This window comes from Drosophila sechellia, chromosome 3L, assembly GCF_004382195.2.
Source record: "Drosophila sechellia strain sech25 chromosome 3L, ASM438219v1, whole genome shotgun sequence".
NCBI classification, from domain to species: domain Eukaryota; kingdom Metazoa; phylum Arthropoda; class Insecta; order Diptera; family Drosophilidae; genus Drosophila; species Drosophila sechellia.
Genome location: NC_045951.1, coordinates 4,496,716 through 4,521,877, shown reverse-complemented (window position 1 = coordinate 4,521,877; position 25,162 = coordinate 4,496,716). Strand labels below are relative to the sequence as shown.

Sequence of the window (25,162 nt, the reverse complement as noted above, 5' to 3'; positions counted from 1 at the left end):
GGCTGCTATAAAACTTAAGTGCGTTATATAGTTGCCTCGTTCTCTCTTCCTCATGACGTCTATCAAAAGCTGATTGCAAGAAAACGCAGTCCTTCTCTCCAGTTGTTGAACGCTGCTTGAAATCGTTCAAAGCAGTTCATTCAAATCTCAATTTAAAATATTAGAAACAAGACGTTAGTTTTTTGTATGTATGTATTTTGAAATGACTTTTATATAATTTCTGACAAACTTGAACATTTAATTAGTTTTATTACACATTTATAAATTTCATTTGTAACAATTTTCGTTCGTTCATCGTTTTTAGCGTTCTCGGACCGTACAATTTGCTATTTGTTTTTGATATTTCATGTTAACGTTCCTGCCATTTCTGTTCCCACTTATCATATTAATTAAGTATATCTGACTAAATGTAATGCATATGCAGATTCAAATTTTCCATTAATTGGCTTTACTGGAATTTTGGGATCAAAACGATACAGATGTTTGATAGCTTTAAAATACAAACATTTAAAAAAAATAGGTAATTTTTATTATTTTTGTTCGTTTGCCCCTACGTATATATACTTTTTAATAAATATTTCCGTCCATTGTTACGCGACCTACATCGAAATCAATATTTGGTTTGGTTATTCACTGATTTCAGCATTTTCAATCATTTTATCGTTTATTAAGTACTATTGTAGTTTTCTTAAGATTTAAGAGTTGTGCTTAAGGTTATGCGCTCCGTTTATTGTTGCCGCTGTTAGAGTTTGGTGTTCGTATTTGATTTAGTATTTGGATTTTCGGTTATCTATTGGTGAGCGATTCGCGTTGGATGTACATGACTATCAGTAGAATCCTTAGATTAGTTACGCTGCATATGATACGAATGATTGTAGGCAGGTGGTTGGTGGTTCACTTGACTTGCAATGTTCCGTTTGTATTCGTCTTGACAAAAATGCTACCTTCCATTAATCAGTTAACATTAGGGATAACTACGAGTTAATACTAAGGCTTAACGAAACCCTAAAACTGAACAGCCAAAGAAACTAAACGTACTCAATCCATCGAGTGGTGCCAGTCAAACTAGCTGAGGCCGGTGGAGGTCGTCTGGGCCACATCGGAAATGTTGGCACTCGGCACAACGGGTGCGGATCTGGAAGCGGAGGTTGCGGATGAGTAGGCGGGTTGTGTGAGCAGTGGCCTCTGAATTCTGTCCAGCGACATCTGCCAAATGGTCATGCTTTCGTCGGGTTTAATGGCGTGATTTGTGAAGAGGAACGGAGGATCCTCAAGATCAGCTCCGCCGCCGACCAGGTTGCGAACGTCCTTCTGCTCGAGGTAATGCTTCAGCGGAGTGATTTTGCTGCCCGTTTCCTCGGCCAGGATCCCGGTGATGAGTACGTCGTCTACCCAGAAGTATTTGGACTTCTGGGCCGCCTCGTACAGGCGACGCACCACTTCCGGTGCGTAGACAATGGCCATTCCGGGACAGTACTCCGGATAGAAACGGTTCCGGTACTCCTTGTAGGTCACCCGCCATTTGGACTGAAAATTAAGAAATCATGGTTATTTATGAACTTATGCACATTCAGCCAGTACTCCTCGATAAGATATCAACATTTTTATTCTTATCGGACAATTGACAAAGTAGCCAATCTTCTTCAGCGCTAATTGGTTTTTAATTATTTTTTAAATTATTGTCTGGCAAAAATGTTTATGAACTACTTACACGATATGAACGCTTGACCCTCGAATAACGGACGGCTCGGCAGAGCATCAGATTGGGATCCCGCAGCATGGAGTACTCTGGCAGCGAGGGAGTCGCCAAGTACTTGACCAGCTGCGGTGTGTTCATGAACACATCGTCGTCCACCTTCACCAGCAGCTGGGCATGCGCACACTTCTCGTTGAACCACTTGAGAGCCATGACATGCTTGTAGGTCATGTTGCGATAGGCGTCTTTGAAGTTCCCCTGGATGAGATCGCCGTGCAGGTGGTTCTCGCGTCTCAGGAACTGCTGCCACTTCCCGCTCCTTCTCCCGCTCACTCCGCCCACCAGGAAGTAAACCTTCAGCGGCGTCTGGTCTATATAGCTGCGATTCGCCCACGTTTCTCGGATGATCCGGCGCTTTTCGATATTGCGCACTGCCGAATGGACCAATATCAGGGCCCGGACATCCTTATCACAGGCGGGCTGGTCTATCAGATAGACGAAATTGGGCAGATCCATGAGGTGCATGCTGCTCTGAGGCGGCGTGGGCGTTTGTGACGCCAAAGTGGGGGGCGTGCCCATGGGGTGGTTTTCGAATGTGTTGCTAACTAGGCTACTATCATTACTATTACTAGGTGTGCGACTAGGCTGGTGTATTTGGTTTGGTTGGCTCCTGCTCCTCCGCAATCCACTTTCGGCACTCGTTGGCGGCTGGGCGGTGCTGCTGCTGCCGCCACTTCCGCTGAAATCGGCGATGATTTCCGCTTCCAGCATCGGCGACTGCTGCACACTGACCAGCCAGATGACCAGGCACAGATTGATGCAGATGATCAGCATGCACAACGATCGCTTGTCCATCCTAGCGGCTTCTAATTGGATCTAACTCTATTTCCGGACACCTCAGACGGTAGCGTTTTCTGCGTGCCTTGGCCATTTAACTCCAGATCCAAGTGGCTGCAACGGCACAAAGTTGAGGAAAAAGAAAACGGTTAGTAATCGCCCACGGAATTGCCACTTAAAACCCACTTCCCATCAGGTTATCGCCGGTGCGATAATCACCCAAGGCATTAGGGCAGTTGGCTGCCGCATGACATGTGGCCAATTTTCTAAATGGCCAGCAGCAGGTGTCAACAGGTCGCACATGAATTAAGTGAAGAGCAGTCTTTCTATCCTTTGGAGAAGTTCAATGAACTGACGTCATGCTATTACCCAATCGATGCCAATAAAACGCACCTGCCATAACTCATTCACAGCTAGATGATTTCCCGGGGACTTCCAAATGGGAACTGGTATTTTAGTTTTTTTTCAGCAGTTTCCTTTCAATAATCGAGAGTGAAAAGTGCTCAGAGATAAGTTGAAATTATTGATTTATTGGCCAAACTTTTGATTGCTTTGTCAACATCGATAATGGAATTCCATGAACCTGAGCACAACTTTTTGTAAATTATACTAGTGACAACTGAAACGGTGACGTCCTACGACTGAATTCTTATCAAAAAACGAGTAGGTAATCGTTATGGTAGTAAATACGTGTTAATTGCCTGTACTATAAACGCTGGCGATTTCTTGGGCTCTATCAGTTTTAGATACATACAAATGTGCGGCCACCAAACATGGGTGTTATCACTGAAATACCAAAATGTGCACTTTTCGGTCCTCAAAGTCGGCAAATTGTATATTTACCTAATTATACAATTTTTGGGCAAGCCACTGATAACCTATACTTACTACATGTAACCGCAATAAGAAAAGTGCGCGATTTACTACTAGAAGACTTTGAAAGTGTTGCAATTACGTTTATCTTATCAGTCTTATTTTTTGTAAAGCTATGATTACTTTTGGGACAGAAAATGGCTTTTAAAGTACTTGAGAAAGCTTTCTAGCAGCTCAATCGAGTTTAACCAATAGGATTATTTTTGTTGTTCAACTCGAATATGCATACATATAATATGCAGTTTATTGAACTTTATAAGATTCGACTTTTAATTAAGGTTCAACTGCTGGCACATCGTATATGTGTATATACATATGTGCATATATGTACATACGTTTCTTATATTTTCGAAGGCAACCGGAAGACACACTCATGCACATGTCCGTAGATAGTGCGATGGAACACAGAAGGAGCAATTCTCCAGCCTCGAGGCAAAAAGGCAGTCTGCGGTTTTCCCCAGTCACGTATTCGAGTAAACTGTGCGCATTGCAATTGAAATACGACGTACGACGGCTCCGTGGAATATGGAAATGGTCTCTAACTAAGGGTCACTCGCACTCGGCTGCCTATTATATCTGGCTCCGAAACTCTCCCAAGGGACTTTATTAACCAACGTTTGGAAACGCTCTCGATTAGATAGCTAGCCCGTTGTTTTCGATAAGATTACTTCCCAAATGCCAGATTGGTTGTGCCCCTATTTCGTCCAATGATTCCGTAGGTAATCCACATTTCATTGCTCTCATCGAAAGCGTCTCAAATTTGGAGCCGTAACGTCGCCACGTTCCACACGCGAAGCGATATAAAAATTTTATATTTATGTAAATTTACCGATTCACAATAGTCCATAGTTCCATAGACATGGTTAATGGTAAAGACCTGTACTAGATGGTGATTAATGTTCGATGGTGGCACGCAATGGTTGTCGTGTCCTTAGACTTTTGCCACGCCAACTAACTACAAACACCCAGATCTGGCGCGATTGTAAGGCAGTTAGGGTTTAAGCAGCCGGATGCGACGGCCTCAAGATATGCAAAAACTAATTACAACTGAACCTTTGACCTTAGCCAGCTGTGTACGGCACCAGCAGACTTGGCCAAAAACGAACGGCAACGATCGTGAGCAGCCAAGGCCAAAGTGCAATGCAAAATGGAGTTTGGCTGCAGTTGTGACTTCTAGGGTGGTGGTTTCATCACACATTGACTGCCAGCAGTCACGACATTCAGGTTGTTAAGGATATTAGAAATAAGTTGAAAGTACAATACGAAACACATTTTCCATGTTTTATGTTCACATTTAAGTGAGGCGACATTTTCATTCCTCGCGTGTTGTATTTTAAAATACTTTTAAAAATGAAAAACCATACTCTTGGTGTATAATGTGACTTGATCTAAATATCTCACATTCAATTAAGCTCAACAATCAATCGATTTTGTATATGCGTGCCACGCTAACCTTATCTGGGTCATTAATAACAGAGATAATTATCTGGCGGTGACCCCAGAAGGGCCCGGAGGAAAGTCATCTTCATAAATTATCTGACTGACCTGCACACCGTGACATTGCTGAGCATGATACGAATTCAATTAGGCAATTGCTTTATTGACCTGTGAACTTACTCTGCAGTATATACATAGATTGCACGATCCTCAAATGAAATAAATCATAAATATTTATTATTGTAAAATGCTTATCATATACGTTTAAACACTCCTCGTGATTGCCGCCCCTCTTTGTGGCAACACTTTCCACATACCTCACCTTTTTTCCATTGAGGTACTCACACCTTTCGTGAACTTTACGAAAATAAGCCTAGACTATGAAATGTACTCGTGGTTTTTTCTATATATATGGGAATGGGCTTGTGGGGCTGGGACGTCTGCCAAAGGCTGGCATTTTGCAGTCGATAAAATGCCAACAGCAACAGCAACGCCGAATAACTTTTTCAAGTCGAAGGTTAAATTTTATCGTGGCCCGCATGGGCAACAAAAACGGTGGCAGCCACAATGGATGGAGGGATTCGCCTGCAGTTCGGGCCAGGCGTCTTCTATTGTTTATCTGGTTGGTATCGTATCGGGCTTTTGATTAGTTACCCAGCGGCAGGGAAGCTATGGGTTGTATGGCGGCGCTTTCATTGAATGGCACTGGTTGCAGGTTGGCACTGCAAAAACTTGGCTGCTGCCCAAATGCCACTTTGAATGCCTGTCAGGTTGTCCCTTGTATATTCACTTGCATACAATGCAACTTTCACGTGCTGCAAATGCGATTTGTGGCAATTGCCATCAATCGGGAGTACAATATTTATATACATCGAGTAAATAAACACGATATGAGGGCCATCACAAGCCATAATATCCATTATTCCGACTCATTACAAGGCAAGCGGTAATTAGCGAAAAAAGGTAATAAAAAATACTTTAAAATATTGCAAAACAAACATAGAGCAGAAAATTGCAGTTGAAATTAGCAGTCAGAGAGTTGCCTTATATGCGAAGTTACATATACGCACCAATTGAAAGTGTGTGGAAAGTGGTTGGGTTTTGTAAGTCTGGTTCTGCTAAGCAGCTAAAGATTATTTTTTAAGCGGGAAAAACCACTTTATGTGCGGATGGCTTTATAACCGGTTTTTGGCGTTGGCAATTGCATCGCCAGTCACGTCAGCTTAAAAAGATTGCAATTTGATTTTGTTAAACAAAGAAAGAAATACATTCGTTCAAAATATGCACTCTTAATAGCGAACTAACTAGGCATCTGGTTTTTAAATCTGCCGTTTAAATGCCCCTAAATGCAGCCTGTCATTTCAATCTGCAATACAAATTCATGAGAATTTCAGTTCAATTCTAATATTCAGGTTCACCCGATGACTAATATTCACTAGCAAAGGCATTCGCACCATTCATTTGAATGTGAAAAAGTGCTATTAATTGCTTGGAATTTTCTCAAATTGATGCGGGGCTATTGTTCACGCACCAAAGTGTGGCAACTTCTGGGAAACTGAGGCACGGATATGCGCCCAGCTGGAGATCGTACATATATGTGTTACTGTAATCTGAGTTCATCTCGAGATCCCAGCGAGCGTTGCATTCACCACTTGGCATCCTGCCGCCGTCGTCGACAAATGGGAGTCAAGAACTCAAGCATTAAACATTAAAACCCCGCCGCCGGCCAAACAAATGTCCCTCACATGTTGATGCCTCACAAATGTAGCCACCCATGTGCGCCTACAAGCATATGGAGATTATGTACACATGCCGCATGTAGACACACTTCGAGAAAACCATACGGATGCAATCAACTTGATCGAGAATTCTGGTGTCAAGGTCTGACGAGTTTAGTATCAATTTGTTCTTAAATGTTCACATTTATTTCTGGTAATATTATTTATTTAGCAGTTGTATAATTACACACAGTTTAAACAAAGACACTAGAATAATTATTCTAGTGTCTTTGGTTTAAACCTCTAATTGTCGTTTTAAATAGATTTTCTGAGTGCATGCATCAAGCTGAGAGCACCACGGAAAAATCGCCCTGTCCCAGATGTCGAAAAATGTGAGTCAGCAGCGGCTTGAAGGAGTTTGAGTTTCGCAGACTGGCGGAAAAACGGAATAGAAGAGGAAAAGTGGTAGGAGGCCTAGGGAAACCCCAGACGGGTTTTCTGCTGCCAACATGCCGCAATTACAACATGCTGAGGGAGTTTTTCTCAGCCGACAACCGAGTTTTGCGGTGCAGTGCGGCTTGTTTGTGGGTGCAACTGCATAGGCCGGCAGTTTGCAGTATGCAGTGCAAACTTTTCCCATTTTCAATTCCATTTCCATTTGTCGTACAGCACGCACACTCACGTGGGCTAACAAATTGCGGGGCAATGCTGAATAACGATGCCAGACAGATATTTAGGCGAATGCAACTTAGTGGAGGTGTGGATGCCACTTTGGATTGCAATTGCAATTGCAATCGCAATCGCAGCCAACGGATGCGGAAGCAATCTGCCCGAACCTCCGAGGCTTTATCCGCCGCCTTCTCTGAATTTACGAGCTCTATCTTGCCCAATTCCTGTGGTCTGCGGCTTGGGCGTTGGCCTCCACTCACAGAAACTGATCCAAGTCATCCCAACCTGAGTTTCATCTTAACCACTGCCTCATCGAAAAAAGTTTTCTGTGGGATTGAAAGAGCTCGTCATGCAGTTTATTAAAACTCTACTTTAATATCACTAAATGTTTTTCTAAAAATATTTACTGAGAATTTATAGTCGAATCATACATTTTAAAACTAATATATATTTTATATATATTTTATTTTATTTATAGTAAGACGCAGTTTCCTTTGGTTGTATTGCACCCCAGTGCAAAATTAGTTTCCGCGAGATAAGCAGCTTACAATGTGGGAAATGCAATGTCGAAAAGAAACTTTAAGAAATTCGGGGCCATTTCTCGCAGTGTATAGGCCCAAGCCCATAATTAACTCATCCAGTGCAGCCTGCGGTGGTAGAAAGTACATAGTTGCATGTATTCGTTATTCAGGACACGGATGGCGAAGTTTCCTGTTTTGCACATAAAGTGCAGGGCATTACTCATAACCCCCGATGCAGGAGATCATATGAAGGGGGCGGGGGGTGGCAGAAGGGGGTGGCTGTATGGCGACGACAAATGCATTCAGCTCGATTGAAGGACACGACGGGCTGAGTGACAAACCGGCGACCCCGCAAATTGGCAATTAAAATAGCTTGTGCTGCAGTGGCGGGGAATAAAAATGTAAACTAGAGGAACCACGCCCAAGCCGAGGTCCTGCCTACTTTATGGACTTCCTCAGCAGGGTTGGTCGCTCCCGTTCTCTCGCACGCTAAATAACTTATGAATACATATTCCACGGCGGCGTATGAAAATTTAATTAAGCGCCTCCTTTTGTTTACCTTTTCACGGGCCAAAGTCCGGTTTCGGTGACCCGAACAAAACGTGTTTTCTGCACGCACTCTCAGCGTTTCTTTGGGACATTGGGACATTTGGACATTGGGACTTGATAAGGAACACACTGCACATATTTGTATTTCAATAGGCAAACTAAAGAACATTTGGCAAGGGAAAAGCAACTTAGCGACGCCTTGATGGGCTCGCTGAAGCAGACAATCGAAATGCTTGTGTGGTGACTCAGTTTTCTTTGGGGTTTGGAAGTTCACATTTCTGCAAACTCGCAATTTGCACTTATGCAAATTTTTTGCTGATCAAAATTACAACGAACTTTACAAAGATGATCATGAAAATTTTTTTGCTAGCCTTGCAACGTTCGAAATCGTACGCTGCTGCTTGTCGGTTAATCAAATCACATTTCCAGTATTATGTATCTCATAAATTTAAGTTCTCCTGCAGTGCACAAATTTCGCGGTTGTCTGGTTTCTATCCATTTACGCGCAATCAAGAAATTCCAAATACTTGCAATACTTATAGAATGTATCCACACCAGCAAATGCATGTACGAGAAGAGAGGCACGATTATGTATTGTTTAAATTAAAAGAACAATTTGCATTATACAAACATAAACATTTAAAGTATATTGGTATGCCTTATCTAAACAAATTCACAATGGAAATAAGTGTTTGGAAATTTTCTCGATGTGCAACCAGCGCACAAAAAATAAACAATTATCTGATTAAATATTATATTTAAATGAAGCATTTGATATGAAAGTATCGCATGGGGATGACATGATTGAACGGAATAGAATATTATGTTTGAAAATACAATATGTTTTATACACAAAATTCTGTGGAAATCGCCAAATCATCTATGGAAAAGCCGATTACTTTTAGCATATCTCAGAAAATCATGAATAATAGTAATATGTGTGAGTCGAGTAGGAAAAACTAAAAGCATGTAGAAAACAGATGAAAGATTATGTTTGTGAGACATAAGAATGTATTTTCACAAAAGTACTGTTTACGATCGCAAATCACTCGAAATTCGGGTTTTAATAATGAATAGCAGTTCGTACGTGTCGAAAATTTTTTGGCGCGGCAAGAGGGAGTAAAAGAGAAAGCAAAAAGCTGAAAACGCTTACGTTGACGTGACGTTACGTCGGCGGAGAATCTCGGGGTCACTGTACGGACCAATAAAAGTAACACCGCCGACGTCTAACGCTTCGCACCGCCGGTTATCAGTGGGCCAGAAGGCGCAAAGGGGTGAAAAGCGGCGACAGCAAAGCAAAGCGAAGACAACGTTATGTTAGGCCACTGAAAACAAAGCGTTAAAGCCCATTCGACAGAGACGGCCGATCGAGGGGAGATGTATGTGGGAAAAAGAGAGAGCGAGAGCTTCTCGCGGAAGCTGGCGCAATTAAAAATCAGAGCTTCGCCAACGAGCATGTGATTGAAATTTTAAAGCGCCAATGCAAACAATGAACTTCAAACTGAACGGAATGATTGCGATATATTAAATATTAATTTGAATTACACGTGTTATATGCCTATTATTATTATTACAATAATCACAAAAAAATCGCTCTAGATCCAAAATATAGCTCTTGGAGATATGGTGCTATCTTGGTGGGACTCGAACACGGACTTCTTAGCGACTTCTTCTTGAGATAACAAATCTATTGAATATGTAATAAGTTGCGTACATATGACTTGATTGGTATCAGGACACATTGATATAGAAATGTGTTATTTTTATTGATAAGCGGTGTGTCGGAACTAGTAAGATTTCCACTGTACCTAAGTGATGAGGTAAACACTCTCTCAGTCTTGGGCAAACATTCAGACGGGAGCGAGGCACACAGAGAGATACGAAGAGGGAGACGGAGCGAGGCGGCACAGTGGGACAGGCCAAGGACAAGGAGCTGAAAAAGGCGAAAAGGAGCAGACGAGCCAAAACGGAGGACGACAAACAGGCATGCGTGCCACTGTGCCTGAACTTGTTCAAGGTCAGTCCTCAGAGACAGCGACGTGCTAAAAACAAGCGAAGAAAATTCATGTTGAAAAAAAGCACAAAAGAAGAGCACACAACAACAATGCCTCTTAAAGGCGAAAAAAAGAGCGAAATAAGAGATAGATACGTATATAAAATAACAGCAAAAAAAGCGACCACACATGAAAGAGAGCGAGCGAGAAAGCAAGTGTGTGCCCCCGCAGCAACAATGACAACAATAGGATGCTGTTCAATGGTTGCTGATAAGAAAAAGGAAAAGGCAAAACCCATCGAAAGCAGGAGAGATAGACGTAATCCAAGTACTCTCGTAATTAATTTCATACATTTTATGCTTTTTTTATGTATTAATATTTACCTGCTGGTTGTTTGCCTGGCTGCTTCCTCATTAGCCAGTCATTCGAATCCTTGCGAGAGAGCGAGGGAAATGGCAACAAAGGTGCCTTTTTTAATTAATTTCCATGTGAAGCACTCACGCACACTTACACACACGCATCGTTTTAGGTAACAGTTCAAAAACGGAGTTAGAGCGAAAGAGACGCCAATTGGGAGTGCTAATTCAACACACACGCGCACGCAGCACCGAATTTGTATAGATTTTTGGCATCAATTTGTTGTTGGCATCTGGAATAAATTTACTTAACTTAACACAATTTTCAAGCTTGCAAACACACCAACACGAACACCTATACAGACGCGGCGAAAAGAAATGCAAAAGGAGATGAAGAGGAAGAAGAAGAAGAAGCAGGCTGAAGGATGCTGGGCCTGGATTTCTCTTTCCTTTTTTTCACTGCCCAAAAAGGCGTTGACAACGCTCTTATTCAGTTTTAATTCGTTTAACGATGGTGTTGTCCGACTTTAATTGTTTATGCGATTGGGGTTTTTAAGACAAACTCAAAAATAAACGGAAAAACAGCCGTCACTCATCGAAAAATTCTCGGCGCGGCTTAATCACTTAATATCATGTCATATTTTCCAAATGATTTGAAAGGAAAAGCCAGTATTTTAGGCAATAAGTATACCGAGCGAGTTATCAGCGACGTGTGCAATTTTTATGAATTTTTTTTTAATATTTTAAGTGGAAAATAAAACACAGAGCGTTTCAGAGGGCGCTAAATTGTTTTTTGCTCGTTCGGAACTGAGTAACTGAGAAGCGTAGCGTTATTACCCGTCTTTTTCTTCTTTTTTTGTTGCTGCCCGTTCGAATTTCTCTCGCGCTGTTACCCGCTCTCAGTTGCTGTTAAGGCGGCGAAACTCACTGTTATATTTAACAGAGGCGTTGTAGTTAAGGGCAGTAAGGTATTTGGATTCATAAAATTTTTTGAATATTCAGAGCTTAAGAAAACTAGTTTTTAACAACATTTTTATCAAAAAACATTTAATAATATTAGCATTTGTGGTATTAAAATATAAAACTAAAGTATGTAATTCCCAAACCCCAGGCATAGAATTCTGTATACGCCACTGAAATGTTAACTGAGAGCGGGAGATAGGGATGGAACTCAAGCATCGACACGCTTTTAAAATTTGGGGTGACCATTTCTATCGCTTACTTGTCTAGCTTGTCTAGATTTTCAAGATTCATCTGCCCACAATTGCTATCGATTATAGTGCATCGCCTCATTCGCCATTCGCAAGTTTTAAGTTAAGTTAACGCAGTGATTATTGATTCAACCGATAGGAAATACATTTTTTTTTAACTTTCTCTGAATTGCACTCATATCGTATAAAGTCATAAACATTATGTGTTTATACTTTAATAACAAAATTTATAATAAAAATGAATTCCTTAAATAACAATGCCATTTATAAACAATAATTTCCAAACTGTCGAATGAGAGCAATATTTGGTTAGTCATAAACATTTAGAGATATACATTTTGATAAGGGTTGCTCAAATAAGTCTTAGATATGTGTAAAAAATTTTATTTATATTACACAAATCCTTAAAATGACTGGTGAATAAATTATATTATTTAGATAGTGACAGTTCATCAGACCAGACTATCGATAGGCGCTTTATGTTGCAACTTCCATCTTCTACGTGCAACAAAGAAGTTCTAGAAATAAGCAGGAATAAAAGTTTGCAAAAATGAGCGCTGCAAAAGGGGAGGGAAACTTAGTTCCCACAGTGAGAGAAGTGCAGCAAAAGTTTGCCGACATCCTGGGCCATGGCGACGATATAACCTGGGATCTGTAAGTAGGATTCATCCGAAAACAGAAAAAATTGCAAATTATAAAGCTCAAGGTTCGCAGAATATCGTCGGGTCAAGAAAACATTTTGAAGGCAAAGTTGTCCCAGCTTCATTGCGAGTCTAACATGTTTCATGGGATTTGGAGTTATAGTGAGTTATAGTTATAGTAGTATAAATAATATATATATTATAATATATTATCTACCTTCTCATATTAGGAAAATACTCTAAAGGGCAGTCACTCACGTCCTTATTTTTTGTGATGCTTGTGGATAATGTATATGATTCCAAGATGGCCGAAGAAAGTAGATCCTGGCGTCTATATCCGGTGTTTCGATGCCGTCGATGCGTGGGTAAGCTCGATAGCGAAAAGTAAAAACTAAAGAACTGTATTATATTTTCCATTTGAACAAGATGAAACTGGGCACTCCAGCAACGTTGACTGTTGCATGTCATATGTGTCCCAGTACTCAGTAGCTGATTCCTGGAAACAATTTGTGACCCATGCGGGGTTTGGCGCAGGTATAATGGTCACCCCGAATCTTGGAGTCTACAAGCAAATCGATGGTCGCGTTGAGCTAAAAACGTATTCTACCACTCAGATGTGTTACCTATATAAGGAAGATAAGCCAATAACACCCGAATCATTGAAAAAAGCATCCAGAATGACTATTAAACATAGAAAAATCATTATACAATCAGATCCATTCATGGTTTTCCCTGAAGCGGTTTACGACTTCTGCCCCGGTGAAAGGATGCTCTCGCCGATTTTGGTATGAACTCTATATTATATTAACATACTTTTGAGTTTGTTAAAATTGTTCGTCTTTTACGTAGAATCCTCATGGTTCTCCACAACCTGGTGATGTGCCTAGACTATCCGATTCCTTAGTATTATTTACGAATAATCTTAACAATTTACGCCTTGGGTCGCTGATGAACAGTATCAATAAGGATCCTAGCATCCTTGTTAATCAGCAACGGTAGGTACCATAGGATTCATATTGCTCGAAAATCTAAATAAAACCATTTCTAGATCGGCGTGGGATAAGATTGCTGAGGAATCAATTAAAATTGAGGGTAATGTGAATCTCATTCGTAATTGCAATGGAGTGCCCTCAAAAGCGGCGCTAGATAATATATTTCAGCCCATTGATAACAAGAGAAAGAAATCAAAAAAACGTATGGAGGCTGAAAACCCAGAAAATACTCTTTCAGAAAATGGATCTATTAAAATCAAGGGACATGATATAAACCTGAGAGAATACGGAACCCAACTCAAGGAACATATTGCAAGCTCAGAGAGCTTCGAAATTTTGATAAGTAGCATGTCAGAGCATTTGGAAGTCGACACTTTCAAGCTTATAATGGAGCTAACGCAAACATTTGTGGAAACTGTGAGGGAGGAGATGTGCCAAACACTGAAGTATTATTTTCCCACCGAATCCATTATATATCAGATAATACTGTGCATAAGTAAGCACCATCCAAAGTGGGACTTCAATGAAATTGAAGAGCATTCGTCGGATATTTTAAGGCGCGTACGAATGTTTTTTGTCTCTACTGGACCGAATCCCTATGCTGAATTTTTAAAGAAATGTGAAGTGTGTGCTGGATACTATGACATATGCAAATTGACTTAAAAAAATATTTTGTATTACTTTACCTAATGTGAATTCCACTGCCTTACGATCATATAATAAAAGCCTTTAAAAAAGGACAGTTCCAACATATATCGAGTAAATTATTCCGACTTTTAAATGTTTTCAACAGTTGTATGTATATTCTGTGCTGGGGAATAATGTGTTTACGTACATTTACAGCTAGTGATTATCTTATTAAGTATGGTTTCCACCGCAGTACAGGATATAACATATATGTACATATAAGTAACATTGACTATGACAAGACTAAGTTTAGTGATTCGATAATAATGATTAGTTGTACATGAAAGCAATCACAATTGTCAGATGGAGGCGTGTGCGGTGACCTTAACGATCTAGTTTAGGGCTAGCATCTTTAAATAGATTTCGGCTTGCTCTGCCGTCGATTTAGCAAACTTGAAAGATTGCTGAAGGGCAGCTCAAAGGCCAGCGAAAAGAGGATGGAAGCCAGGTAGACTATGACAGCAAAGCCGCAGGTCACCACGCACTGCAATTGATGACAATGTTATTCAAAGCACATGGTTCAATGATGTCCACATGGTACTCACCAGCATGAAAGGATCCGCATGCGTGCTCGCGTTGGTTAAACTGTAGAATAACGCTATGACCAGCGGGTTGAGAAGGTAAATGGCGTAGGACAGTCGACTGACATGTTGGAAGCCCTTGGCCTCCAGCAGGCGTGACCACCACACCCCCCGTCCACCGCAGCTGCGCGCTATCATCCAGCATACACTGAGCGAAAAGAACAGGCGACCCATCACGAAAAGCGTGATGGCCATCAGAGGTCCAAGATCCCTTTTGACAGTCGAATAAATGCAGGCGAAGAAGACGAATAAGGCAAAGTGCCAGCATGCCCGCTCCTTTTGCTCGCTGATCTCCAACTGGATTCGGTTCTCTTGCAATAGCCAAGCCGTTACAGCTCCCAGGATATATGGAAGGACCCTCACGAAGGGCGATGTATAGATCTCTGTTCCAGTGGCAAAGGCCGCGTCGAAGGACAATTGGAACTTGATGCTCAGTCCGATGCCGTAGGACCAAGCGATGGTGGCCACAAAAGAAGAGATCACTAGAGACTTGACCACCTTGGGATATCTATTTATCAATGAAAGGGGTATCGTTTATTTCGTATTTATATTTTTTAATAATGGACCTGATAACTTACTTCACATAGAGGAACAACAGAGCGTTGGCCACGATAAAGAACTGCATTTCGCAGGCCAAGGACCAGCTCCAATTGGCGCACATGTCCCGATGGTCGAAGAGGTTTTGAATGAACAAAAGATTGCGCCACCAGTGCCGTGTACACATCTCATCGAATCGCTCGTTGATGTGGTAAACTGAGACATCTCCAATATAGGCGTATACCAAGTCCACGGTGGCCATGACCACCAGGTAAAGGGGTCCTAGCCGCAAATAACGATGGAAGAGCAGTTTGCCAAAGAGCTTTAGATTTTCGCTAAAGCTATTTTGCCTTACTGACTCCAACTGCCGGGAGTTCCTGAGGAAGTTAAATGTTTGCAGGAAGCCACTGTAAAAAAAAAACAAATTCGGATAAAGTTTTAAGGTTTCCATCAGTGGCTTCTATCGAACCCACCTGATGGTAAAGAAGACATCCACGAGCAGAGGAGCCGACGAGACGTATTGGAAGAAGGCCTGTTCGGCATACGAAATCAGCACCGTCTTATTGTGGACAGTGAAGTACATGAACCACACCACGTGGAAGACCATGATCCAGATAGCACATACAGATCGCAGGCCATTCATCAAGGGAATTTCATTCGGAGTATTCTCCCTAATCGCAAAAATTTTGGCCCAATTGCCGGGAACATCCCAGCAAGTTACGAATCTTTGCAGTTTCTCTATTTGGAGGAGTGAGTTAAGTCCACGCCATATTTCCGATTCCGCGGGTGCCAAGTCGCGATCCCGAGGATCCTCAGAGGTAGATGGCATTTTACTAGTGGCATGCAGTTGTTGAGAACAAAACATCAGTGTGCCAGTGACCAGAACACAGGCCACCAAGAGACGGAAGCTGGCCCTCTCGAAGAATTCCTCCTTCAGCTGCAGATCCTTCATGTAGACCACTTCCGGTTTTATGTCGAATATCTCGTTTTCAGTGAACATTCCGGCAGCCACATAGTCCTGGGCTAGCCTCTGAACTTCAACCGAACTGCAGGCACTTGGCAGGCACAGGCCAATGTGTATAATCTGCTCGGACATCAGCTTAATCTCCACCTGCCACGGAGAATTGTGACGGAGGTATAAAACCCGATAGTCCATGTCGAAGGGCGCCTGCTGGGTGATAATTCCATAGTGCATAACACGATCGAAGTTCTTTGACAGGGTTATGCCCACGGGTCTTTGGACGCCGCGACAAGCTTCGCGACTTCCCAGCCAGTAGTTTTGACCATATACGAAGCCGGAGGGCTTTGTTCCCGAAGCATCCAGAACTGTGGGAAAATTCAATAACATTCCAATTAACAACACGTTAACAGGTTTTGTGCTCAAGGTTTTAACATACAAAGCGAATTTCAAATCAATTGCTCTTTGTACCCAAAAAATGGGATTATCAAAATATAAAGTCCATGATTATAAATTTTGAAATTTGCTTAGAAGTCTGGTAATTCACAATCTTTGTATTATTTGTTTGTGAGTCATAAGCTTATCTAAACAATTTTTTGTTTTCGTGCGGTTCACTTGTCATTAACTTACTTATGTGCGATTTTTAATAGAAAACTGTTTATTTGGTGAATCACATAATTTGCATTCCAAGCAATAAGTGTCAAAACTAATCTGCGTACTGATTGGATTAAGGTTTGCCTCTGGAGACGTGCAATTCATTTTTTTTTTTAGGAAGTCAACTAGTAATCGGGGAACTTACGATACCCTTGTGCCCATATGTATTTGAAAATAATATTTTTTCTGCTTATTTTATCGACTCACCCTTCATGGCCCATGGCTGTTTGCCGAGTATGCCGCGCTGCATTTGTCGCAGCTGCGCGTGGCACTTTCCGCTGACGCTGCTCTCGTTGGCCACTTTGGTCAGTCCGAAAATGACGGAGGTGCGAGTCAAATGGGTTTCATGGGGCGAATGTATCTCAAGCGTGGCGGGGGCATCCAAAATCTCCAATTCATCGGGCGGCGCCGGCGACGCATTGAGTCCCTGACTGTGATATCGCTGCCAGGCTTGTGAGTTGGCGGCAGTGGCCGACTGATTGCTGGCGCCCTTGGCCAAAACCGTACCCAGCCAAAGGCCGAGCAGCATCAGCACTGGTGTGTACCAAAGATATGGTCGAGAGGTGCGCCTGATCTCCATGCTGAGTCGGTGGGTACTGGGTAACCTTGGCTTATATTTATCTATTTATCTGCTGTTAGTGCGCGTATTGTGAGAGTTATTTGGACCGCGCTTGTTTGGCTATCTCAAATGGCTCGTTCGATTGCTGTTTGCTGCCGTCGCTTGACGAAGGTCACCGCACTGCGATTCACAGCGATTCACCTGGCCACGCCTCTGCTCCTCGCCCCTCCCGGATCCAGATGCCTGTGGTATATTTATATTGGTTAATGCTTGCCAATTGATGGGGAGAAACTTTCGTCGGCCATCGATGGCCAATAAGCACGTTTTCAAACGCGGCTCAGTAATTTCCCACTGACACACATTGCACACACTAAAAAGTAGCAGCAATGCTTTTATCTTCGCTTTTGCCGATTGCATTAGAATATTACGCATACGCAGTGTAGCCGCTTAAATAACCATTCATGGCCGAGGAATACAAGAAAACGAGAGCGTGCTTTTTTTTTTTTTTTTTTTTTTAGCAATAATTAACATTTAACGTCTTTATTTCGTTATGAATGAGTTGCATCTTTTGTTTGACTATTAGTAAGTTCGTAAAAAAGTATTTTGCAAGGTGTGCAATCAAAATATAACACCAAATTGGGTCAGCACTTAATTATACTTGTTTTTTATTTACATTAAATGGTAATTAGCGTGTTATTTCTCAATTATGTTTGATAGCTATTGACATTTAATGTGTCTTATCTGAACTTTGTAAATACTATTGTTAATTACTCCGTGGAAATGGAAGGGTTAAGTTATATTCCCTGTGTAAAAAGAGAGAGAGAGATGTGAAGAAAACACGCAACACACGCACTACACATTTTATGCCCATCATCGATTTCGTTAGAATATTACGCATACGCGCTGTGCGCCCCATTACCGGTTAAACAATCGGCGAAAGAGCGGAAAACGCACCGAGGGAAACTTATGCAATAATTAACGTTAATAATTTTGCGTTTTATTTCGATTGTATTGGATCTCCGCGCACAAACAAACGGCACGGGGAGTAAAAGTTTTTGAAACGCAACAAAAAGATAAACAAAAACCAAATAATCGATACGAGACGATACGAGACTCAACCCAATTCCGCTGGGAGTGCGACTCAAATGGAGACTAAGGTTCAATTGATTACCTTCGTTGCCCGGCGACGAATTTGAGCTTGTTGGCCAAATGCCGGGTTGAGTCTCGATTTGAGTTGTTATTTTCAACGTGGAGTGAGTTATGCGCAGGTGTAAAGACAGCGGTACACTTCCATTGATTTTGGACCCAAACTGCTGACCACACACAATCGATCGTGTGTTGGTGCTGGCCTTTCGTTTTCGCTTTGACACACTCGCACACAATCGCAGCTCACGCATACGTAATAATTCGCTGGTTATTGTTTATTATGACTAAAGGTGCGCGTAATCAAAATTAACCGAAGAAATGCGGTTAAAGAATTATGTGATTACTACACTTGGGGTAAACGACAATAAAAAGTAAAACAGATCGAAAGTAATGAAATAAATCTATGAGAACAAGAACTTAAATGTGCTTTACTTCATAAAATGTATTTATAAGCGTTTGATTAACATATAAGGAATATTTATGCATGCTTGTGATAGAAATAAACTACCAATTTCATAATCAACAATGAAAATCGTTTGGAAATGTGCCTATTATTAAAATACACAGAAAAATATATATGCGCTTTGTAACATTTCTTTTACTTGTTATAGTCATGGAACTAGGTAACTATATTTATTTGCTTTAAACTCATTAAGGTTATTCCGATTTTTCTGGCTAAGTTTGACTTTGGCAGCTATTGGTAATCAAGAACATTGAAATCCCATTATGGATCTCTGATTATTTCTCGCTGTGCACGGCTGAAGCTTTTTGCTCGTTTTCTCGCTTTCCTAAGCGATCTTTTTGTTGGTTTTGCATAATTTAGACGCCGCTTCTTTTGTGGCAAGCACGACGCGCGACGCCCATCGAGATATATGTGCATATATATATATATGCATATGGACTTTGACTATTGGGGAATTTCGAAATATGTTTGATCTGCATTTACATAACACTCCTGAACTCGCGGAATCGTCAAAGATTTGGTGCGGAGAGAGTGGGGGGAATCGAGTGAGATACGGACTCACACTAATGGCCAGCTTATTGGACACTGTTTGTGGGCACTTGTTGATCAGAACCCAATTAACAAGTCCTATTTGCACAGAGTACAGAACTCGCTGCTTTTTTTTTGGGGCCTTCTCATATATCGTGTTTCGAAACACGTTGAGCGCTTCAATTTTCACTTTTTCCTACATTCCGGCGGTAGTTAAGATTACTTTTATTGAGACATTACCGAGATGAGATCCGCGTGTCTCCGATGGAATGGAGTCTCTTCTGTTTGGATTTTGAGACCGAACTTGGACCGACTTTCGTTTTCGTTTCTTTCGCTGGCTGATAAAACGCACTGCACAACAGATTAGCTGGCTATACTATATGTATGTAGTGCCCACTCTTTCTTCTTGGCCTCTTGCCTCTCTTTCGCTTTTAACTTGGCTTACTCTGGCCCTGCAACTTGTTTCGGTCTTTTCTGCCTTTTGTCAGCTTCTGTTGACGTTAACCGAATTTCGTTTTCATTTTCGCTTATATTTTTTTTTTGATGAGGGCCACGACGCGTGCAACGTTTTGGTAACAACTGTGCGCCGCTGCATTTTGGCTCAAAGTTTTATAAACTTGGTCGCTGGTCAAACCGAATGGACTGAGCTGCAGCAGCGCAGCCGCAGCGCAGCAGCCGAGAGATAAATCAACAATTGGAATTTCAGTCTCAAGATCAACAAAAGACGACCGACTCCCGACGACCGACTCCCTTACGCGCCCGAGTCCGAGTTTTCAGTTTTCAGTTTTTAGTGTTCAGTCCGGATTTGTCAGTGGTCAGTAGTCGTTATTTTTTGCTTCGACTTCGGCTATTTCGATCGTCAATTGCACGCACATTTGAAACTCTCTTTCTTCTCATTTTGGCTCTTTCTATAACTCTTTCTCGGGATCTTCAGACCCTTCAATAAACTCCGACCATAAAACACATTTTTTAGGTTCATTAAAAGCACCATACATACACCCAGACCCTTCAATAAACTCCGACCATAAAACACATTTTTTAGGTTCATTAAAAGCACCATACATACATTTTTTTAATTGTAAAAGTTTTTAACGATTTTTTTTATTAGTTCATAAAAACGTAAGCTTTTTTTCCAGTGCAGAAGTTATTGCTTTAATTAATTACATAAATACAAGATCTGCAGGTTAACTGGCACCTTCCAAAATACATTTTAATTGGGTTTATGTTACTTATTTTACACCCTGAGGTCAACAGGTTTCTGCAAATGCAACGATGTGCAAAGTAAAAGGGAATAATTTTAGTAACGATTAAGAGCAAAAACAAACTTGATGGAAGGGAAATGTTAATCAGGTACCAATTACTAAGGTAACTTGCTCAACTTTACCAGTTCTTCTTGAACGTTTAGTTTGATACGCTGAAGATTTTATTTAATATTAACTATTAGTAATGTCAGTTTTATAGAAATCTAAGAATGAGTTTCAATATTTAAATTATATTGGCATAGTAAACCATTTAAATTCCCAACGGTTCGATGTCCGCATTAGGTTCCCCAAAACTCCGCCAGATGTCGTTTCGGATTAAAGCCACCGTAGCACCTGTCTCGCTCACCTGCAAAAGCTCAGCTTTCGCTTTAAGCTCCGCTTTGGAAGCTTCGCTCATCCGATCGCGCCCCTTCGCTCAGTTGATTCGCGCAACTTGAGGCCAACAGTTCGAATACGCGATACGCGCGCATGCGATTTACCGCCCCACGCCCACCACCCCCCGCCTCCTAACGAGAGCGAGCGAGAGGCAGATAGAGAAACTACTCCACGCTGCTTGCCAAACAAAAAAAAACGTAGTGGGTGCTGAAACGAAACCGAAAATCCAAAAAGGCAGAAGAAACGCACGAAATTCATAAAAATACGCGTATTAACCAAAAAAGCTGTGCATCTGTGTGTTTTTTCGATATTGTGCGTGTGTTGAGAGAATACTAAAAAGTTGATAAGTGCAGAATGAAAATCATAAACAAAATAACCAGACGACGGGCAACAAGTTTTTTTGCGTAGAATCCAACGACGGGCAAAATTCCCAGTAAATAAGCCAACCTGCCGTGTGTTTTTGTACGTTTTTGTTGTACGAAGTATATTGTTGCAACTCGTTTCGGTTGTTGTTTTTCACAATTTGTTGTTGTCAAAGCCACACAAAGCGGGTCAAATGCAAAAATAAATGAATGAATCGAAATGAAATAAAACGAGCCGAGATGACATGCGAAATGTTGTTATTATCATTTGGTCTGAAGCGAAATTAATTACAACCGTGCATTGTCATTGCTGAAATCCGAAAGATACGCATCTGCAGCTCAATAAGTGAAGTTTATGAAAAAGTCTTTCGGCATCTTCCGCTTTTAATTTTGGGATGTATAGCCATCCCGCTCTTACCTAAAAGCTCTTCAAATGAGTCTATCTGCTAGATGCGTTTGCACCTGAGCACCAGCGGATCGCCTCCACCAATGGCAGCTAAAGTGAGTTAAAGAAAACCCGAGAAAACCACCAAAACCCCTCAGAAGTCGCACTAAATCAGTACCTTAAAAACTGACCATCTGCATGGTGCAAACTGTCTTACCAATTCGGTTCTCACGACACAAAATCATAGTACAAACACCGTACAGCGACACCTTTGAACTTTAAAACGGGAGAGTGCAAAATCAGCCTGGCAGCGTGTAACGGTGCCACAGCCGAAACTAAAGCCAAAAGCAAACAGACATCAATGAGCAATTCGAAAAAACATAATACAACTTTAGCCAAAAAAAGAAACTCCAGCTAAAACAGACCGCAACCGGGCCCACAAAAAAGGTTCCGAGCAAAAAGCAACTGTTACAGCACCAGCACTGCACTCGATACGGTGGGATGAAAAGCTTATAAAGAGTTTCAGAATTTCCAAGAATTAAACGGTAGAAATTAGTCAAGGTTCGGGATTTTTCTAGAATTTTTTAGAACTGCTGCCGATACAAACGGTTATTCCACACGCTTTTTTGATTCAATATTTCATTCTTTACGATTAATTCCTTGAAAGTAGTTTCTTTAGTTTAATAAGTTCTTCAAATTTCCATAAATACTTCCTTACTATAATTTTTCTGATTTATTTACATTTTGAACTTCATAATTTTATCTTTGTGAAAATAAGGAAACTACGAAGTGGTGCAAAATTTTTTTTTTTTTTGACTTAATGACCAAGATAAAAAAATCATTTAAGACGTAGACTTTCAGAGACCATTAGGCAGTTTAAATATATTTTTCAAATACCATCTAGGCTTGAAAACATATAATATTTTTGGCTTAATAAAATAGTGTGATTTATGTTATGTTTTAGAACATTTTGTAGAACAAAAACAGAGAACTAATAAAGAATATAGATAATGTTGACAGCTAAGGCCTTTGTTTTCATTTCAGTTTTTTTTTGTTTTTTTTTTTAAGATTTTTTAATTTACTGTGTAATGCCCAGGGGATTTTCCGACCAATTTATGAGCAGCACCCACTGTATTTTCAGACCGCGGCTGCATTTAGTGGCCATGTCTCTAACTGTAATGGACATGGACTGTCGCGGACCATGGCGCACTTGTCGCGAAACAGGTTTAATCTCGCATTTTGCTCGTTCTGTTTTTGTTTTGCTGCAGCCAATATATATATATATACATATGAGTATTTATTAATGGCCCATGCATTTTTCCATATTTTCCTGCTGACCTCCGGCAATCTGCAGGGGCAAAACGGAATCACCTTGCCGTTCTAATTTGCCAACTGCCACCGCGAGTTGCAGTAAGTGGAGCGTGGCTAATGCGGGGATTAAAAAAGGCCAGGGGTCGAGCTCATTAGCTGGGATCACCAGAGATCGGAGGAGCTGGCCCGAGGGACCACGCCCCCACATGCACAATATGTACATACTTATGTATGCATATTGTTCGCCCCAAGGGAGTCTACCAGTAGAACTTTTCCCGCCGCATTGTTGGCAGCTTGTTTAACATTTAAAAATAAACTTATTACAAATATCGTGTAAGCGCAGAGACAAAAACACAAATAGCCAACAACGAAACTGTGTGAACATTTAGCTCGAGTGCAAATTGAAAAGTTGTTTGTCCGGCCGCAGAGTTGACCATAACCATAACCATAATACGGTGGCAATCCGCACCGAATGATGGTTACTAGAGATGCCACCACATCGGACTTTCTGTGCTGCCAACTGACAACTAGCCACTGATCAGCAAAGCGGATCGAAGATCGAACCCAGTTGGTAACCGGACGCTGCAGCGGTGCATCGCCAGCTAATTGCATTTGAAATGGATGCTAACGGAGCCGCTAATGTGCCGCCAATGGAGCATTAAGCTGTTAGTTAGTCGCCACTTGTGGGTCTTCGTTATGCAACCAGTGGTGCAGTGATTTTTTCGGTTTCTGTTTGTTTGTTGTTTGTAACTACTGCCGGCAAAGCTCCTAATGACTCACCACAATCAGCGAGGTATGCGAAATGGTAGCAATGCGGGGAATGGCTTACTTAACCCAAACTTTGACTTTTTAGAATATTCATCTCTGTTAGTCCAGTATTCCGAGTGCATACTGTTTGTGCTCCAGACGGCTCTATTCTGGGGAACGGCACAAGTACTTTGCTCTAATTAGTAAATGCAGGGTAGCTTGTCGTGTACAGCCGTGAACAATTTAATGGGCATTTTTGCATTAGGTTCGGGCACTTTTACATACAGACTCCTACTCGATGACTCATGGGCGCGTCTAGAAATTCCAAGCGAAATCGGTCACTGTATCACTTCCCCCTGATCTCTTCCATCTGCAATCTCCATTAGCAAACATAAGTACCCCTATAGAGTTAACTTCAAACCGCCCACGAGTCTTTAAAGGCGGCACCTTAAAAGTGCACAATATAAGGCAAATAGAGTCGTATGAAAGCCTTGAGCTTGACAAAAGAATAAGCAAATTGCAATCAAGGAGGGGGCAGACTGTATCTTTGTGGGAAGTGCAGCTAAACACTCCCTGTTCCACTTGATCCCACTTGAAATGAGATGGTACTTAACTTAATGGGCATGAAATAGCATAATAAAATAATCTATAAAAAGCCATGTGAACAGTAGAAAATATGCTATTACTTCAGCTGGATAGGAAACTCAATTTGCTCTTACGAATGCATAGCTACCCTGTACTTTGGCAACCGGTGCTCTCGAACAGTTATAGCGGTTAGTGTGCCAAAGGCGCATTATCTAACCCGAAAACCTAATTGTCTCAATAGCGCCGTTTTCAACTGATCACACACACTTTCCACAGCTGCCACTTGCGTTTTCCTTAGCCTTTTCATAACCACACACGCAAGTCTCCCATCGCTATCCCCAATCCAAAGCTATATCCCCCGATCCGATCCGATCCGTACACTCCATATTGCCTGACCGCAAACTGCAAATTTGCCTTAATGACTGCGTCGGCACGTTAACTGTCATTTTCAATCAAATCGCTCTGTATATAGAGGTATATCCGTTGGTTGCCCCCTCCTAACGCGATTTTAAGTGCAGCCCATTAGTT

The 25,162-nt window shown here is 41.4% G+C and overlaps 3 protein-coding genes and 1 pseudogene across 7 annotated transcripts; 2 read left to right on the top strand and 2 right to left on the bottom strand.

Moving 5' to 3' along the window:
* Positions 1-621: 621 nt before the first annotated feature.
* LOC6610803 (lactosylceramide 1,3-N-acetyl-beta-D-glucosaminyltransferase A) lies at positions 622-11,466 on the bottom strand. 2 transcript variants are annotated; one of them, XM_032718595.1, is made up of 4 exons: positions 11,342-11,466; positions 10,678-10,943; positions 1,712-2,647; positions 622-1,527 (listed from the first exon to the last, which is right to left on the bottom strand). In XM_032718595.1, the coding sequence occupies exons 3-4, from the start codon at positions 2,549-2,551 to the stop codon at positions 1,066-1,068; spliced, it is 1,302 nt and encodes a 433-aa protein (XP_032574486.1). In that variant the 5' UTR covers positions 2,552-2,647; positions 10,678-10,943; positions 11,342-11,466; the 3' UTR covers positions 622-1,065. The 2 variants fall into 2 exon arrangements, with proteins under 2 accessions (XP_032574486.1, XP_002035369.1); XM_002035333.2 differs by having other exon boundaries at positions 10,678-11,466.
* Positions 11,467-12,118: 652 nt separating this feature from the next.
* LOC6610802 lies at positions 12,119-14,247 on the top strand. 3 transcript variants are annotated; one of them, XM_002035332.2, is made up of 6 exons: positions 12,119-12,515; positions 12,576-12,664; positions 12,733-12,867; positions 12,929-13,287; positions 13,352-13,497; positions 13,551-14,247. In XM_002035332.2, the coding sequence occupies exons 1-6, from the start codon at positions 12,412-12,414 to the stop codon at positions 14,155-14,157; spliced, it is 1,440 nt and encodes a 479-aa protein (XP_002035368.1). In that variant the 5' UTR covers positions 12,119-12,411; the 3' UTR covers positions 14,158-14,247. The 3 variants fall into 3 exon arrangements, with proteins under 3 accessions (XP_002035368.1, XP_032574484.1, XP_032574485.1); XM_032718593.1 differs by having other exon boundaries at positions 12,427-12,519; XM_032718594.1 differs by having other exon boundaries at positions 12,431-12,515; positions 12,568-12,664.
* A 21-nt stretch (positions 14,248-14,268) lies between these two features.
* Positions 14,269-20,135, bottom strand: LOC6610801 (nose resistant to fluoxetine protein 6). 2 transcript variants are annotated; one of them, XM_032718577.1, is made up of 6 exons: positions 20,053-20,135; positions 17,119-17,713; positions 15,773-16,625; positions 15,341-15,706; positions 14,727-15,270; positions 14,269-14,665 (listed from the first exon to the last, which is right to left on the bottom strand). In XM_032718577.1, the coding sequence occupies exons 2-6, from the start codon at positions 17,489-17,491 to the stop codon at positions 14,534-14,536; spliced, it is 2,268 nt and encodes a 755-aa protein (XP_032574468.1). In that variant the 5' UTR covers positions 17,492-17,713; positions 20,053-20,135; the 3' UTR covers positions 14,269-14,533. The 2 variants fall into 2 exon arrangements, with proteins under 2 accessions (XP_032574468.1, XP_002035367.2); XM_002035331.2 differs by having other exon boundaries at positions 19,848-20,123.
* LOC116801072 lies at positions 19,966-20,564 on the top strand (annotated as a pseudogene).
* Positions 20,565-25,162: the final 4,598 nt, after the last annotated feature.

Coding starts and splice junctions, on each gene's coding strand:
- LOC6610803 (XM_002035333.2), bottom strand. CDS start 2,551: ATGGACAAGCGATCGTTGTGCATGCTGATCATCTGCATCAATCTGTGC. Junction 1,528..1,711: donor GGGTCAAGCGTTCATATCGT/GTAAGTAGTTCA, acceptor CTTAATTTTCAG/TCCAAATGGCGGGTGACCTA.
- LOC6610802 (XM_002035332.2), top strand. CDS start 12,412: ATGAGCGCTGCAAAAGGGGAGGGAAACTTAGTTCCCACAGTGAGAGAA. Junction 12,868..12,928: donor TCGATGCCGTCGATGCGTGG/GTAAGCTCGATA, acceptor CATTTGAACAAG/ATGAAACTGGGCACTCCAGC. Junction 13,288..13,351: donor GGATGCTCTCGCCGATTTTG/GTATGAACTCTA, acceptor TCTTTTACGTAG/AATCCTCATGGTTCTCCACA.
- LOC6610801 (XM_032718577.1), bottom strand. CDS start 17,491: ATGGAGATCAGGCGCACCTCTCGACCATATCTTTGGTACACACCAGTG. Junction 16,626..17,118: donor ACAGCCATGGGCCATGAAGG/GTGAGTCGATAA, acceptor ATTTTCCCACAG/TTCTGGATGCTTCGGGAACA. Junction 14,666..14,726: donor ATGCGGATCCTTTCATGCTG/GTGAGTACCATG, acceptor CATCAATTGCAG/TGCGTGGTGACCTGCGGCTT.